We start from the raw sequence: 19,113 nt of genomic DNA on the forward strand, positions 1-19,113 counted from the left end.
GTGATAGAGCTTTAACCACCAAAAATACAAAGTCTGGTTTCCTGAAACCTACCTACATTTGGGTCTGTGAGATAAACAGGTATGCCTCAACACACCAGTTTAGAAACAATGCACTTCCTTGACTTGAGATCATGACTCCTTTATCAGTGACAAATATTCATAGATCCACAGACAGAATCTGGACTTGGTATTGGCCTTTAAAAAGTAATGACAAAAGCCGAATGATAAAACCCTAGAAGCAGCATCCAAAGGGACTGAGCTACTTCCAGTGCCCACTTTGCTTCATTAGGGAACTCAAGAGAGTTCCAGACTTCGTCTGAATAAGTAATTGTTTCCACTTAAATTATGTGCACTCATACCATATTGATCCAGCTCAGGCAGTTCACAACATAGACACCATAAGCCATTTCAAATCTTTAAATGAGAAAAAGATTCTATGGCTCCCTTCAACATTCCTTGCCAAGCAGAGATCCATGACAGGGCAGCAATGTGTAAGCAATTACACAACCAGAATGACTACCTTTCAATTATTTTTCTCTAAATTTCTGTAGACCAGTGAAAAAGAATTTTTTTGAAAAAAATATCTTTTAAACTTTTCAATCCTTTATCAAGATATAGAACTTAGGCAACATCTGGCATGTAAAATTTTCATTTAAATCTTTCAAGTGGTTCATTTTTCCTCAGCTTTAAGAAAAGAACCCTGCTTTACTTCACCACGCCAGCCATAAATTATTCATTAATTCTGTTTGCTAAACCCATAACTGAGCCCAGATGTTTCTTCTGGAGAGCTATATCTCAAAAATATAGTAATCTGTGAGGGGTGGAGGTACAGGTCTTTCTCCCAAATAAGATGCAGTGTTTATTTGAAAAGCACAGTGCAGTGATATTTTTTTTCAGGAAGGGAGCAAAGAGGTAATTAAAAGGATTGAAACAACTCCAGTACTATGGGACTAATACCAACTTCACCTCCAGAGGATTGCTCCCCTACTATACTATAATGCACCAGTGGAGACTGGAGATCCTAAAGCACTTAAGGGAAAACAATCTCCACTTGCCACAAAATGAGTAAATATTTACATCATGTTTAAAGACACAGCTTAACAAGACAAAGCCAAAAAAATGTTATTTTGTAGTTGAATTTTAATTCAAATCAGCATTTCTGAACCTAAATCAAGAAAAATCACTTTTCAAAAAAGAGGGCACTATTTATATTAATAGTTGAGGTTTTATAAAACTTTAAATACCAGTGAACTTGGAGTAAACAGATCACTGTGAACAGCAATTCTTTTGGGCTAAGAGGATCTATTTAGTAAAGCAATTAACTCAGGCCATGGTTTATTTTCTGTAACACTGTAAAATTAATCTTGCTGTCAAAGGAAAACAACCCTTTCCTCATTCATCAAATTAGAGTCATTGAGGTATGCTTCTTGATTAACTGCTGCAGCACAATAATTGTTCCATAACAAATTATCACAGGGATGTCTTCTGAGAAACCAGGGAAGATTTATATGAACTGATGCATTATGATGTGAGCAGAACCAGAAGAATAATTTATGTAACAACATTGTAAAGATATACAGCTTTGAAAGACTTAAGAACTCTGATCAATGAAATGATCAGAGGGCTGATAATACAATATGCTACCTACCTCCTTACTGAGAAGGAAAGAAGGAAATGAGCACTTATTAAGTATCTACTATGTGCCAAGCGCTTCACAAATATCACCTCCTTTGATCCTCACAATAACCCTGGGAGATAAGCAGTATTACTCATTTTACAGCTGGGAAAATTGAGACAGATATAGGTTAAGTGACTTGGCCAAGTAATAACTGAACATCTACAATGTGTAGAAGCACCATGAGAAGTATGGAGGAGCACAGACATGATCCCTGACCTAAAGAAGCTTATGAGATAGTTGCAAACATAAGCCATAAGTATGATTGTCCTTTGCTGTGGTTATCATCATCATCATCACCATTCTCATCATCAGTGGAATGCAGGACAATGCAAAAGAGACAACTGAGCTGCAGTGGAAAGAAATCTGAAACAGAAGCTAGGAGAGTCGGGAGTCAGAATCGTGGCTCTCTGATATTTACTAGTTAGGAATCCATGGGCAATGGGAGGCAGTAGAGTACAATTGATAGTGAACTTAGTGCAGAACTAGGAGGAACGAGGGTTAGATTCCCCCCCTCAGACACACACTGGCCCTCTCAGGGCTCCACACAACCCTCCAGGACTTAAAGTGACAAAGAAGATGCTTCTGGGCTCTGGTACAGGAAGTTCCTTCAAGGAAAAAACTTTAAAAGGCACTTTGTAAACCTTAAAGCATCATGTAATCATGGGTTATTATTATTAGTGTTATTATTTCTAAAGCCATCTCCTAGACATTTCCCCATTATCTTGAGTCTGACTGGGGGATAGGAGGGTCTGGAGGGGGACACATGCTAACTGCTTTAAAATACCTGAATATCTATCCCCTGGAAGGACTAAATTTGTTCTCCTTGGACTCGTCAGGAAGGCCTGGGAACAATGAGTAGACACTGTAAAGAGGCAGATTCAGATTTAATGTAAAGAAAAACTTCCTACCAATCAGAATCATCCAAAAGTGGGATGGTCTGCCTCAGGAGGCAGGGTTACCCTTCATTAGAGGACTTCACAGGAAAGCTGCTTGACTACTTCTTAGAGATGTTGCAGCAGAATTCCTGTAGAATTCCTATGTTGGGCTACGCAGCCTCTTTGATCCCTTCCTATCACTCCATTTGGAGTTTGGCCATTTCCCCAACACTATTCACCATCTCTGGACCAACTGGCATGCCAGTTCAATGACTCAGGGTACGTGAAACAAGTAGACTTTAGTTTATGACAAGCAATGGCAGTAGCTTAACTGGGTTTAACAGCAGCCTATATAGGGCTGTCTGCAGAGGTAGGGAGCATAGCTATGGAGTCAGGATGGATCCAAGTTCAATCAAAAATGGAAAAGGGAGCCAAAGAGAGCAGACATGAGGCAGGGAATAAGGCCAATCCCAGACTGAGTCCACATGGAACAGAAGAATCATTGCTTTCAGCACATGCTCCAAATACTCTAGATAAGCCAAAGATCCAGATGGACAGGGAGAGACTTAGTTCATTGTTCCATTTTATTTTCATTCTTATCTGTTCATTTTGGTTGGCCAATTAGAGTTTTTTAAAACTTTCATGTAGAGAAAGTAGAGAGTATTTATTGCAAGGAATATATCAGGAATAATTTCAAACTATCAGTGTTTATATCACAACTGGAGACTTTTACTTTGTTCAGCTGTTTTCATGGACAAGCATATCACTGTCTGACAAGAGTGTCCATCTGTTTTTCATTTCAATGTACTTTCTTCTCCCTAAATCCCATTTTCTTAAAGGATTTCTGATTTGTTTTTACAGAAGAATATGCAAAAAAAGCTGTGATTTGTTTTAATATCTCTTTTGCAATGGAATTATTATCTCCCCTAGTTCATCAGTCATATTACCAATGGTGGTAATTACCAACAATGGTGATACTCTCTTTGGATTTCCTAAGGTTTGAAACTTGGGTCTTCTTTGATGGAAAATAAGAGACTTTTCATTATAACTCAAAAAAACCCCCAAAACAATGGAGGATAAAGCAGAGACAGAGAAGAAGAACCTTATTAGTCTACATAAGTTCCCTGGAAGCTCTTTCCATGTAGAGAGGACCAAGGAAGGCTCATGCCACTATTATTAAAGATCACTTCGGTCTGAGGATACTTTTTTCCATTGAATGAGAGGCCTTATCAGCTTCTAAGGAGACCTAGAGGACAAAACTCAAAGTAAAGATCAAAAGTACAGAAATAGATATATATGAACAAAACCTTAACAGAAATGCTAGCTACTTTGGGTCTGCAAAACATTTCAATAGTTTCTAAATTGGACTATTTTCAGTGGCATTAATCCAATCTACTACAGAAGTAAGAACCCTTCTCCTTAGACACTTTTTAATCCCCTACTTAAACCACAAGTAGCTGTAAACTGTTTCTCATATAAAATCAAAATTATGGATCTTATCATTCAAGATACTCCACAAACTGTTCAGGCTACTTTTATGAGGAGATAAGATGGTAAGAGTTCCTGAATGTGTTTTCTTTATTATCTTTTAAAGTCCTAGAAATGATCTGGAGATTAGCTATCATTTGGTATTATGTCTCTTTATCATTAGCATGAACAGTCAAATTTTCTCTCTCTTCCCCCCCCCCCCCCAACCCTCGCTCTCGCTCTCGCTCTTGCTCTCGTTCCACTCTCTTTGTAAACCACCGGTTTCTTCAGGTCATTGCCCTGATCAAGAACCGACAATGGCCTTCCACTGCATAGATAATCAAGTAGAACTAGCTTAAAGGCCCTCGGTAATCTGGCCCCACTTTATCTGTCCCACCAATTCGAAACATGAGCTTTCTGCTCCACTGGAGCTGGTCTCTCTCCTTCCTCATCCATACATCTTTCTTGGCCTTTGCTTATGCTGTTCCTTTCCCCTGCCCCACCGCCGTTCCCAGATTGCCATTTCCCTCACCCTTAAGTGAAGCTGTAAATAAAGTTACATCTTCTACAATGTCTGGCCAAAATCTAGTACTATAAGATATATTTGACAGGGGTCGTAAACATTATCTAGACAAGCTCCTTCCATTTTAAACATGAGGAATCACCAAGACAAATGACCAGACCAAATGCACACAGCTAGGGCAAAGTTGGACTGGGATTTGCACCACAGTCTTCTACATCCAAATCCAGGGCTTCCTTGACATTTGAAGGCACTTGAAACATGTCATGTTCCTTTTCCATTCTTCCAAAGTATCTAGCCCAGTATAAAGTACACAGTGTACACTCATCAAAGACCTGCTTTCTCTCTGAACAGCTTTAATTACTCACCTATGTTTCTGTCATATGTACAGACTCCTTCAAGACAAGGCTCCCTCTGAAAGATTTCTGGAGGCTTAGATGACCACTTTTGGGGTATGTAATAGTGGGGTTTCCTTTCGGGTATGGTTTGACTAGACAGCCACTAAAATTCCTTTCAACTGTCAAAGTCTACAGTTCTGTTTCTTCCCCTCTTTTGTATTTCCCCATGGTGCTTATATGTCTACAGCAGGCAGTCAAATGCAGCTAATTCTTTCCACAAAATAGTTATACATGTTAGGAGATCAAAATTAACTGACAACTACATTAGTATTACTGATTACTCGCTTATGAAGCTTTCAGCGACTGAAAGATAAAATTACAACTGGAAGATTCAATAGTCTTTTTAAATACATAAAAAATTACTATAAAGGAAGAGGTCTAAATATATTTTTTTCAGTTCAGAAATACTATAATAAAGAAAGTCAAGAAGCTAATTTGACTCTTTCTATATCGACATCACTTCCAGCCATAATTCATTTGAGAGGAAAGAGGATGAAAAAATAAAATTCTCCTCCTTCAAAACTATGAATTCTCTAAGTCTGTAACCTCTTTCCATGGCTCCCAAGTCAGTGAGCATATTTAGAAGTTTAAAAAAGGAGAACATATCATTGACACAGAAATTATGACACACTTCCAGAATCATGTGGGCTGTGAATAACAGGAGAAAGACTAAGAAAACCCACACTCCATGTGAAATTCCCTGTCTGAGAAAGGGAGAGTCAGAGATCGATTCCCTTAAGGGTTCTTGAGAACAATCTTATATTACACCTAAATGGTACTTCTAGGAAATTCTACACTTTGATTTATTTGGATGTTTATGGGATATAGTTATTATGAAGTTAGAGAAAACTATTTTAAATGCTACCCACTAAGATTTTGTTAGCCAGAGAATAGTTTTGCTCTATGTTCCCATCGCATAGAAAGATTCCTTTGGGAAGAAAAATAAGCAAGATATACATCTTACTTGGATTGGGCTAAGCAGCCAGGTGCTACCATAGGATAACTCTCTTCCTTTGTCTGGAGTGCAGTGAGTTCCACCATATCCACCGTCACATCATTGGTGTGGCCTGGAAGTTTGGGAAGAAACGAAATCATCTTCTCTGCTAAGTTGTCTCCATGGTGTCCAACTGCTCCTATTGAAACAAAAGTTAGAATGAAAATGGTCAGAGAATGGGGAAAAAAACAGAGTTCTTGGGGAAAAAAGAGTCAACTTCAGAAGCGAAAACACTACTTAAGGTTTCACTGCCAACTAAGAAGTAGTGTCATGGAATTTTGAAGCTAGAAAGGACTTCAGAGGTCATCTCATTTACTCATTTTACAGAAATGAATGAGTAAATGAAGTGTTTATTAAGGGATTTCTATGAGTAAAGCACTAGGAAAAGAAATAGAATAGTGCTACCATCCCTGCTCTCATTCTAATAAGGAAGATCAAAGGCTTTGGCTGCAGGTCAGATGGAAAAGTTCCATGAATCTTTCACCTCAGCAGCAACACCAATGGTAATGCCTCTTTAAGGCCACTTCCACTGCAAAAAAAATCACATCACTGTCTGATGTTGAACCATCTGACAGTGTCAAAAACTCTGGTGTTAAGAACTTTCTTTCTGAGTCTTCAGTAGCTATGGTCATAGCACCTGCAGAAACAACTGCCAGGCTACATCTTAACAGTAGCTGTTTCTCAGGATGTCATCTGAGGGCACTGTGCTAGAAGCAATACTATTCCCAAGGCTCTTGGATTCAGGGGCCTGGGCTGTGTCCACCAGGGTCTAAGTGGTGGTTTGGCTAGCCTGGCACACGCTGCCACACTGTCTCCTATCTTTCTTGTACTTTCTCTGTCTCTATCCCTGTCTCTTTGTCTTTCTCTCTCTGTCTCTCGTCTATCTCTCCCTCTGTCTCTATCTTTATCTCTTTCTCTCTGTCTCTGTCTATCTGTCTCTCTCTCTGTCTCTCTCTCTTTTTTTTTTTTCTCTCTCTCTCTCCCCTGCTGCTTTAGCTAGGCTAGTTTGCCTGTCCTGTGTACAGTTGACAAGAAATAAGTCTTGGTTAGTTTAAATGAACTCTTCAAGGTCATAAAGGCAGAACAATGTACTAGAATAGAGATTGTTATTTCCAATCTAGTCTTATGACCTGTCCATGACACCATGATGCCTTCTGAAACATCATGGTTCAGAAAAGTGAATGCACTGGAAGGAGTGAAATTCTGGGCTAGTCCTCAAGTGATGGACATCCCCTTAGTTTCCTGTTTTTTGACATCACAGAAAAAGCTGCTAGAAATAATTTTGCACATATAGAGCTTTTTGCTCTTTCTTTGATCTCCTTTAGGTCTAGTCCTAGAAGCAGAATAGTTGGGTCAAAGGGATGTATTCATTGTTTGGTAACTTTTTGTGCACAATCACAAATTGCTCTCCAGGATGGCTGAACCCTGCTTTCTCACAAGCCCTCCAACATTTATCATTGTCCTTTGATAAGTTAATGAAGAATGAAATGACAAGAACCAGGAGAACAATTTTAAAATAGCTATAAGACTGTGAAAACACACATGCAATACATTCTTCTCCAGGCTGCATTTCTGATTTTCCTTTCCATGCTCAGTTCTGCATCCTGAACCCTCCACCTCTGCAGCGTCTCCCTCAATTGGATATTTCCTATCAGACAGTCCACTCAAGGGCATCACCCAGGCCAGTAATGGCTCATTTCTTGCCAGGTTACATTCACCTTCCTTAACCATTCTCTTGACTTCCTCCATGACTTTGTTTTATTCCCTTCCCCCCATCCTTTTCAGCTTCCATTTTTGGTGGTTTTTTCTACCATTAGAATATAAACTCCTTGAATGAAGGAAGAGCTTTTTCTTTGAACTTGGATTGGGATTCTCAGCACTTAGCACAGTACACAGCACATAGTAGACTTAACAAATGCTTGACTTACTAAGTGCCAAAGAAATGATGAATTTCACATGCAGAATAAGACAGTCATTTAGCGAATCTGTTTTGCTTGACTATGCATATTTGTTACAAGGAACTTCAGAGGATCTTCTGAATATATAAAATCCTTAAGCTAGCTTTCACAAGCATTCAGGAGAGCTCAATTTGTGTGGGACCTCCAGAGGCCTTGAGGAAGAAACTTCTGCCCAAGCCTTGGGGTGCCAGACAGAGGACACAAAAAGGTAAGAGTGAGACTCAAGCAAATGAACATATGACATTAAGAAATTAAGAGATGAAAGGAGAGTGTTGTAGTCAGTCTTGAGCACGACAGGAATATCAGTTTTTCTATCAACTACATGGATGAACTGGAAAAAAGGGAAGAACTGGATACAGGTACATCAATTAGAAAGTTATTATAATGGCCCATATAAGAGGTGATAAAAGACTGAACTACAGGTTTGGAGAGATGAGGATAGATACAAGAGGAGATGGAATTGGAAAGAAAAAATGGAATTGACAAGACTTGGCAATCGATTGGATATTGGGGAGTCTTGGATGATTCTCATATTGTATGCCTTGGGAACCTTGATTTTGCTTTCCAAGATATAGGATTATAAGAGCCATTCTTCAAAGAGAAAAACAAACAAAGAATATGAACAATTTTCCAGACAAATTAATAAACAAGTGACAAAATGCCATCATTGGTAAGAAAAATACCAATCAAAGCAATTCTGAGGTTTCACCTCACATTCAAATTGGCAGATGGCAACAGCAAATATCAGAGGAACTGTGGGAAGACAATAATACTTATGCATTGTTGTTGAAACTAAGAATTTGTCCAACTATTCTGAAAGCCGATTTGGAATTCCTTTTGAAAAGTTACTACACTATCCATACTCACTGACCTCATAATGCCATCACTGGGCATGTGCCACAAATGGAGTAAAAACCAGAAAAAAGGTCCCATAAAAGCAAACATAGTCACTATGGGACTTCCTTTGGTAGCAAAAAAAAAAAAAAAATCTGTGATAAGTAGATGCCCCAAAACTGGATAACTGTTGAACAAATTATGGTACAAAAATACCATAAGAAATGATTACAATGAGAATTTCAGAAAAACTTGAGAAGCCTTCAGAACTAATATAGAGTAAAGAATGAAGAACTAGATATATATATATATAAATTATATATAGAGATATATATATAAATTATCATCCAATTAGGCAACATTAAAAGGTAGCTGAAATTTGATTAAGTACAAGACAGATCACTGTCACAGAAAGATGATGAAAGATATTTCTTTCCACTAAGTTGAGAGGTGAGGGATTAGAAGCATAGAACATAGCACATACCATTAGATCTGGTCACTGTTTCATTCCACTTTGCATAATTGTTTTTCTTTGTTAAAAAGAGGTTTGTACTATGGTATGGAATGGACTATCAAGAAATGACCAGGGGCAAAGCCAAGATGGTAGAGTAGAAGCAGGGACCTGCTAGAACTCCCTATCAAATTCCTCCCCTCAAAAAACTGTAAAAAATGACTCAAAACAAATTCTAGAGAAGGAGAAGCCACAAAATGACAGACTGAAACAAATTTTCAGCCCAAGAAAATCTGGAAGGTCAACAGGAAGGGTCTATCTCATCAGGTTGGAAACAGAGTACAGTTCAGCTTGGGCAGCATCAGCACAGATGGAGTTGGAGCAAGCATTAGGGGACTGAATCACTGATAGACACTGCAATTTCCAGGCTTCTCAACTCACAAATGCCAAAGATAGGTTCAAGGATCAGTGCGAAGGGTCTCTCACCTGTCTGAGAGGGGAGCATGGTCCAGCTGTAGCCCCAACCCTGGCCCAACCCCAGGGTAGCAATAGTGGAGGCTGCTTCTGGAGCCCTCCACTTAACAACAAGCTCAAAAGTCAAATAATTGGCTGGGAAAGTGAGCAAACAGAGGGAAAAGAAAAAGACTATAGATTCTTACTTTCTCAGTGAAGAGGTATTCTCTATCATTGGTGATGAGGAAGATCAAAACATACAAACAGAAGAAGATAACAAAGCCCAAACTCCTGGATCCAAAGCCTCCAAGAAAAATGTGAATTGGTCTCAGGCCATGGAAGAACTCAAAAAGGATTTTGAGAATCAAGTAAGAGAAGTAGAGGAAAATTTGGAAAGAGAAATGAGAGTGATACAAGGAAATCATGAAAAACGAATCAAGAGCTGCTAAAGGAAACCCTCCCCCCAAAAATACTGAAGAAAATAACACCTTTAAAATTAGACTAACTCAAATGACAAAAGAGGTCCCAAAAGCCAATGAGAAGAATAATGCCTTAAAAAGCAGAATGGGTCAAATGGAAAGAGAGGTCCAAAAGCTCAGTGAAGAAAATAATTCCTTAAAAATCAGAATGGAGCAAATGAGAAATCAAGAAATCAAGAAATTATAAAACAAAACTAAATGAATGAAAAAATAGAAAACAATGTGAAGTTTCACACTGGAAAAACAGCTGACATGTAAAATAGAGCCAGGAGAAATAATTTAAAAATTATTGGTCTACCTGAAAGTCATGATCAAAAAAAGAACCTACATATCATCTTTCAAGAAATTATCAAGGAAAACTTCCCCGATATTCTAGAACCAGAGGGTAAAATAGAAATGGATAGAATCCACCAATCATCTCCTGAAAGAGATCCCAAAAGAAAAACTCCTAGGAATATTGTAACAAAATTCCAGAGTTCCCAGGTAAAGGAGAAAATATTACAAGCAATCAGAAACAAACAATTCAAGTACTGTGGAAATATAATCAGGATAACCTGAGACTTAGCAGCTTCTACACTAAGAGATCGATTGGAGGGCTTGGAATATGATATTTCAGAGGTCAAAGGAGATAGGATTAAAGCCAAGAATCACCTACTCAGCAAAACTGAGTATAATACTTCAGGGGGAAAAATAGAACTTCAATGAAAAGACTAGAGCTAAATAGAAACTTTGACTTTCAAATATAAGAATCAAGAGAAGCATGAAAAGGTAAACACGAAAAGAGATATCATGAGACTTATTAAAGCTGAACTGTTAACATTTTTTTTTTGCCTAATCTTACTTCTTCCAAAGAAGGTAAATATGTAGGAAAGCTGTTTTACTTTCTTCATATGATGCTGGTGACAGCAAGTTATGCTTGTGATTTTTATAGTCATGGTATTATAATATTAAGGATGGAAAATCACATTGTTTTAAATCTAGCAAGCACTAAAAATCATAGCTGCTTATTTTTATCAAACGTATCACAAATTTGAGATTACTTTAGATAGTAATGATAATAGTTCACATTTATATTGTATTTAAAGGTTTGCAAAACATTACATATATTTATTTGAGCCTCACAATAACTCTGTAAGGCAAATGCTCTCATAAAGACAATTTTACAGGTAAGAAAATTGAGTTTTAGTGACCTGGCAGGGTCACATAGCTAGTAATTGTCTGAGAGAAGATTTGAACTCAGATGTTCTTATCTCAATGTCCAGTATTCTATCTACCGTTCCACAATGCCTCCTGTACAACACTTCAAAATAAAGATTATTGTAACAAAGTTCTCTCTGGGAGGAAGGTGTTTGAACGTGTTGCCATACTAGGGAGTTAAAAAAAAAAGTATTGGTTTTGGCCACTGAAATCATAAGTAAGTCCAATGACTATTCTGAGTTTTGCAATGATGGATTTAATGGATAAACGCTAAGTCTGTGGAACTGCTTATTCAGACACTTAATCCTTCCACGATATCAACATTCTCTCTGTCTTTTACGGGGTTAGTTCTCAGTCTGCTGGATTTAATTCAAGAGAAAAGTTTTCATCCTTCTGAAATCTAGAAGAGTCGAACCAATAATGGAAAAATCAATTCTGAGTTCTCTGCCAACTTTCAACCTTAGAAGTTAAACATGAAGACCATTAATAAAACCTTCTGGCTGATGTCAAATGTCATAAGGGAAAAGAGAGGAAACGTAGGCTTAAGCCACTTAGGTGATCATAAATCAAATCTAACCTCTTAATTATTCTTGGAAGCCAATCAGCAAGCAAAGCTACCTAGGAAACACAGTTATTAAATGACCTGTGCAACAATGGCTGAAGCAGCTGGCCCATGAGCTCAGGCAGCAGAGCTTCCTAGGTGGTCTCCATACAGAACAGAACGCCACTCTGAGAGTCACAAAGGCACAAGGAGGATCAGCCGGTTGTGTCTCATGAAAGAAAATAAACTTTCTGCGTGTTTAAAAAGTTTACAAAGTGAACAAGTGAACTTGATGATTATAATCACCTATCAAGGGAGGCACATAGGGCCTTAAGGCTCTAAAGATCAATGACAGATGCTTTTAGGAAGACGACCACTAAAAGATGACACTCAAAATGAATTTATAGCAAATGAAAATCATTGTTGAAGCTCCCTCTTTTAACATCATTATTGTTGCTGACAAACCACATGTCTATAGATCACATAATAACAGTTTGGGAAGAATTTAAATAAAAGAATGCAAAAACATTTATTAAGCCTTTACTTTGTTTTTTTTCTCTTTTTTAAATTAATTTATCTATTTGTAGCTTTCAACATTCACTTTTATAAGATTTTAAGTTCTAAATCTGCCCCCCTTCCCTCCTCAAGACTGTATGCAATCTGATATTGGCTATAGACATACAATCATATTAAACATATTTCCACATTAGTTATGTTGTAAAGAAGGTTAGAACCAAAAAGAATAACCATGAGAAAGAAAAAAAAAAGAAAGAGAAAATAATATGTTTTGATTTGCATTCAGATTTACATAGCTCTTTCTCTGGGTAGATTGTATTTTCCATCTATAGTCTTTTGAAATTGTCTTAGACCATTGCATTGCTGAGAAGAGCTAAGTCTATCAAAGGTGGTCATCACACAGTGTTGCTGTTACTATGTACAATGTTCTCCTGGTTCTGCTCGTTTCACTTAGCATCAGTTCATGTAAGTCTTTCCAAGTTTTTCTAGAGTCCATCTGCTCATCATTTCTTATGGAACAATAGTATTTCATTACATTCACACACCACAACTTGTTCAGCCCTTCCCCAACTAATGGGCATCCCCTTAATTTTCAATTCTTTTAAGTCCTTAGTTTGGCAAAAAACAAAACACACACACACACACACACACACACACACACATAAACCCACTGTGAACTAATGTGGACAGCCACCCAAAGAAGAAGGTTCACAGTGGGTAGAAGTAGGCTAAAATGCATTATCAGGGAATTACTTCACAAGAAAAACTACATAAAGGACGTCATGAAAGCAATGTAGGAACAGAACAGAACGTGAGCCAGTCATGTCAGGTGAGTAAAGGATAACAAATGGACAGTCTGGGGACTCCATTGGTAATTATGAAATGTCCAGAGATATAAAGTATCATAGCTGAAACCACTGAATTTGCAGGAGAACATGGACAAAAATGTCCCAGCAGTCTGGATGTAGTGATTAGAATCCACATCACTACGGAATGAGAGCAATGAGTTTACAGGTCCATTTAAATATCAATGAAGTTCATAAATTGTTTCGACAATTTTCCTATCCAGGCAAATAAATGCGATATTGACCAATATGCAATGATGCCAATTTACTGACACAGAATCATCATGAAACTTTTCTGCAATATCTCTACAAAGAATGCACTGACTATTTTCCAAATTCTCTGAAAGGTAGCTAAAGTATACAAGTACCAGGTTCAGTAGACTATCATCTGACAAGGAGAGAACCACTCAAGAACTATTCAGCTCAATCCAACCTATTTTCCATTTGACAGGATCAAAAGTAATGTTAATGGAAGCATTTTTACCTACTACCAATCCATAAAGCTCACTATAACATGTCTAAGGATTTGTCATAATTAAATACAAGAAAGTCCACTTCTAATAATACACCATATACCAAAAGGTTGATGGTTACACCAGTGAGATAAATGTCACAGTTAAACAGGGAGGCACTAGAAAAATTGAAACAATTCTTCTGAAATATAGCACTCAGAGCTGTACACAATACTCCAGATGTAGTCTAACTATGCTGTTCTCTAACTGGTGTAGTATGAGTGTGACACCAAGTCACTGGGGTAGTATAGCCTGCAGACTTGGTATATTATACAGCACCACCAACCCCTTCTTTCTTTCTGGGTTGGTTCACTCCAACCTGTACTCACACTGGCAAATTTGAAGAATGGAGGGCTTTTTCAGAGTAGAGAATTGGCCATAAGTGTGACCATCTATTAGCACTCTCTTTCAATTACCTAAGGGTAGTTGGTATGAAAGGACAAACTTTTACTACTTACCACTGCACTTCCTGAGTTCCCACTAGTGTTAACTCTTTATACAAAATTGGTCACAATGATACCATTGACTCTTAAATATGAAATATTTGCAAAATATAAGGCACTCACAAACCTAAATCACACTCTTCCACCAACACACACAGGGTTCTTGTGAGAGGACCCTGAGTGCATTGAAAGAAACTAAGAGAAACCAAGTGGTAAGGCACATGAATAGAGAAACTCATGCACCACAAGTAACTATCTTGTACTCACAACTCAGAACTAAAGTCCTATATATTAGTGGTCTCTTTTAGGGAAGAATCTGCACTATGTGTCACCAGTAAAGCTGAGCTTCTTCCTGGATAAAGTTGCTTTCTGCTGCATTCTTTCAGTAAGTAAGTAGCAGGACTGTCATTCTTTCAGTAACAGAGCAGTCCTAACGTTCCTCCAACATTATGTTTCCATCATCTCCTGCCTAATATTTCATATTAGATGTGTCTCACCAATAAATGAGTTATTTCTTTTTCTGCCAAACTTGTCCCCACTGTGATTTCTCTGCAGCAATCTATGGTGCTGTCCTTTCAGTGGCACTTCAAAAGAGAAAAATTCCAAGTCTCTTTGGACTCCTCATTCCATTCCATCCTTTGGTATTTCCTGTTCTGGAGAAGCACCTTTGTGTAGAGAAAAGCTCGCTAGACCTGGACTCAGGAAAGACTAACACTTCATTGCTGTGTGACACCAAAGTCCCAAATTTTACTAACTCTCAGCTTTCTCATCTGTAAAATGGGGATAATAATAACTGTACTACCTACCACCCATTCCCTGATGATAAAAGTACTCAAATCTTAAATCACTATATTAATGTGAGTTCTAAATATTGTACTGTTAGCCTCCTACTCATAGCGATCAATTTCCCTACAATATTAAATGATATGGAGAAATTTTCTAATGTCATCTTTTAGTATAAGGTATGACTTTAAAGAGACAAAATTTAAAAGCCACAACTAACTTAATTAATAGATATGATCCATATCTTGCATAATGATATTCAAACTAGTCCTTTTCTATGTTCTGTATTGGACCTTAAAACCTTCCATTCTACTTACAAGTCCTTTCTCAGTTCTCTTTATTCTACCTAGAAAACTCATCGGTTGCTCCCTCTGTATTACTTTCCCCACTTGCAATACTCAGCATTCTCATAGTACTTCCTAGGCCTTAAAAGGAAAGAATCGTGGGAATAAATGACAGTGCCAGACACTGACATTTTTTATAAGTAACTCTGAAAAACAACCTTGCAAAGTAGGTGTGTTGAAGAAACTGAGGCAAAAAGAGGTTAAGTACCTTGCCCAGGGTCAAATGGCTAGTAAAGGTCTAAGGCCAAATTTAAACTCATGTCTTTCCTTACTCTGGGCCCACTACTGTATGTACTGCAGCAACAGCTGCCTTGGAACATCTACTCCCACTGTTCTCTACCATGTATCCTCTCTTCTCCAATTCAAAGATTTCCTGAATTATCCCCTGCTATAGAGTTTGTGTTAGGAAATATAAAAGAGTTAACGACATTACTGTCATATCTAACTCCCACTTATAAAATTTAAAAATTAGAGATTCTTCACTTCTAAGAAATATGAATACATATTGAATTACATTGATTCTTGATATTATGTGTATATATATAGATAGATATATAAATATTTATACCATAACATATAACCTTGATATAACATATCAACAATCCTTTCTCAGTATTAGCCAGAAAAACACCCCAAAGTTTCAGAAACTTCATCTATGGTGTTTACTCTCTTTTCTTCTGGAACTCTTTCATTTTTGTTTTTATATCTCCCATACCTAGTACACAATATATGATTAATAACTATTTGCTATTTGATTGATTCAAGATAAAAGGATAGCCCCCAGAGATTTGCATTTTGAAAATGAAAACTAGTTGATTTAAGTGTATGCCCAGTTGACAATCAGTGTTATAAAGCTACTCTCTTCTTTTATGTACATATTTTTGTTTTCTACATCACTGTAGTTTTATTTTTCATTGTAAGTTCCTAGAGGACAGGAAACAATTCTGTTCTGTATGTGTAAATCACAGGTACATGCATAGGAAATGTGCGGCAAATAGTGCTGTAACTATGAAAATAGTTGTACAGCAAGAAAGCAATGACCTATTTTTCCAGATTAAAAAAAGCACAAAGGACTCAGTTGCCAGGAACACAATGTTTGTCTAAATGGAAACACAACAAAAAAGATGAGATGAGTGATCAATTTAATAAAAAGCACAAAGCACTCAATTGCCAGGAAGACAATGTTTGTCTAACTGGAAACACAACAAAAAGATGAGATGAGTGATCAATTTAATAAAAAGCACAAAGCACTCAATTGCCAGGAAGACAATGTTTGTCTAACTGGAAACACAACAAAAAGATGAGATGAGTGATCAATTTAATAAAATCACATATTTTTACCCTGTGGAAACATAAAATTTTACATGGTATCTTTCATGGAAAAGTTAAATATCCTAGAAAATGTTTTCTTCCAAATATAATTATCTTGAGAAAAAGTGAGTGTTATTTATAACAAAATTGGAGAAAGAAGAAAAGGTGCTCAAATGATTCTTTGCCCCCACCTTGAGTCAAACAGTGAGATACAAGATGCCAATTTCTTATCAGTAAAGCTAGAAACTAAATTTCCATATGCTTATAGTTCTCCTTATTAGATTCATGAATCCCAAATAAACTTATCAATTTCTCAACACTTTGTAAAAGTTTATTTATGAACCAATGAAGGAAATGCTTATCCACGTCTGTTTCCTGATGTTAATTGAAGCCAATTTAACTAGACATTTTGTAACTAGCGGTCTGATTTGGAATACATTATTGCTGTCCTCTCAAGGTAACAATGAAGAAAAAAGTCAGGAAGTTTCTCTATTCTATTTAGAAGACTTTCTTTGCTTCTTGGATGTACAAACGACTTTAATGCTGTAAGTCTGGTTAATTTTCTGTCCATGATTAAATTATATAGTAATTAAATTATACAACTTACTTTAGAAATGAATGAAACTGTGGCTGAAAATTCTAATTAGCATAAGGCTTATTACCGCTCAACTCCCACCTATAGTTTTTTTCATTAACATTGAATCCAAAGACAAAGGATTAAGCTAACTAAATTTTACCTCTTTTCCTCTATAATCTAACTCAAAGCACATGTTTTCTTGCTGCTTTTTTTTAAGTATCAGCAATAATGCCTACCTGTTGCCCTGGCAAGCATTCTCCAAATAAGGTTGAAATTAACAGTTCTTCCTTTTCCTGGAGGTGCTAGTGGAGGTATGGACACCTGCAAACCTATCTGAAGTTGCTGAGGAGTGCTGCTTGCACAAGACTTCCCTGACCATAAAACCACTAAACTTATCCGACGTCCGGAAGTTTCCTCACCTCGGAAAATGGCTGGGAAAATATCAAGCAATAACAGCTTGACTCACCTGTCAGATCCAAGGTCCGGTCCACAAAGACAACCGATGCCCTGCCTGCAGCGGCCTTTCTCCTGTTCTTGGCAGGTGCGTAGTTGGCCAGGTCGGCGGCGATAACACGGCTCAGGGTCCCAACCGAGAAGCATTCCTCCCGGACGCCGAGGTACTCACAAAAGGAGCTGAGGCTGGACACCAGGCACCTGACGTGCAGGAGGAGCTCAGGGGTCAGGCTGGAGGCGTCCACCTCAGCCAGACTTCCCAGCTTCCTCTTGTCAGGCCGGGCGCTGTTCAGGAGCTTCAGATCCCGGGGTAGAAGCGGAAAGAGGGAGGCGAAGGCCGGGGTCAAGGCTAGGTGCGGCGCGATCGGGGCAAGCAGCAGCGGGGCGTGCAGTACCTCGGCCGTGTAGTTCATGTTGCCCATCCACTCGCAAAGCTTCTCCTCCAGCTGCTCGAACACCGGCTGCTGCCCCTCCAACTCGGCCACCGCCCCGGCCGGCAGGTGGCTGGCAGTAAGGTGGGCGGGGTGGCCCACCGCGGTGACCACCACGCAGTACTGGAAGTGGCTCCGGCCGAGAATGTCCCTCAGGGTCTCCAGGGTGCGGCCCTTGAGCAGGCAGCTCAGCACGAACAGGGCTTTGGGCTGTCCGGGTCCCGCTCCGGCCGCCTGCGCTCCAAACTCCCGCAGGTCGCACGCCGGACCTCCCACCGCCTCGAGCAGCCGCCCGGAGCCGCAGCTCCAGTGCAGGCTCTCGGCGCAGGCGGCGTCCAGGTAGACCACAGCCCGCTTCGCTTTGGCTAACACCTGCTCCCAGGCCTGCCGGGTGAAAGACAAGGCGCCCGGGGCGCTCATCGCGGCGGGGAAGTGGCCTCAGGCCGGCGCGATCACACCGAATTCCCCGGGTTCAGGAACTGCAGCCCACTGGTGGAAGTGACAGTCAACACATAGTACACGTGGTACGGTCTCTGACGCGGCGGCTTCAGGCGCCGGGTGATGACGTAACAACTAAGCTGCATGGTGATTGGTGGACCCTAGGACGGCCAGGGAGGAAAAAGTGGGTGTGGCTCCCCTGCTTCACGGTGAGGCTGGGGATGAGACGGACAAGGTTAGTGCTGGTGGTTTCGGGAAAGCCAAGCGTTAGAAGGGACTGGGTTACCGAGATACATTTTTTTTTGACCAATAAATAATAAAAAAAAAAAAAAAAAGAAAAAGAAAAGAAAGAAAAAGTGATCTGAGATCCCTTGACTCTCATTTAAACTTTCAGGTTGCAGCCCCACCTCTACCCTTAGCTCAGATGTATCACCCCAGCAGGGGATTCAACTGTTAGAATGTGAGCTCCTGAAGAGCTGCAACTCTAACGTTCCTGCCTGTATCTCCAGTCCTGGTAGCAAGAGCTGAAGAGGGTTTTTTTCATTCATTCCTTCATTCCTTCATTCATTCCTTCATTCCTTCATTCCCTCATCCATTCTCCTAGTATCTTCCAAA

General features: G+C 38.9%; 1 protein-coding gene across 1 annotated transcript in view; it reads right to left on the reverse strand.

The window, feature by feature from the left end:
* The window catches only part of SCFD2 (sec1 family domain containing 2), a 423,131-nt gene extending 404,535 nt beyond the window's left edge, over positions 1–18,596 (reverse strand). The window contains exons 1-2 of the mRNA XM_072620771.1: positions 17,643–18,596; positions 5,903–6,071 (exon numbers count right to left, since the gene is read on the reverse strand). Of these exons, the coding sequence (XP_072476872.1) occupies positions 5,903–6,071; positions 17,643–18,480 (1,007 nt within the window). The 5' untranslated portion in view covers positions 18,481–18,596. The remainder of the gene's footprint in view (positions 1–5,902; positions 6,072–17,642) is intronic.
* Between the last annotated feature and the right edge of the window lie 517 nt (positions 18,597–19,113).

The sequence above is a fragment of the Notamacropus eugenii genome, chromosome 6, assembly GCF_028372415.1.
Source record: "Notamacropus eugenii isolate mMacEug1 chromosome 6, mMacEug1.pri_v2, whole genome shotgun sequence".
Lineage (NCBI taxonomy): Eukaryota > Metazoa > Chordata > Mammalia > Diprotodontia > Macropodidae > Notamacropus > Notamacropus eugenii.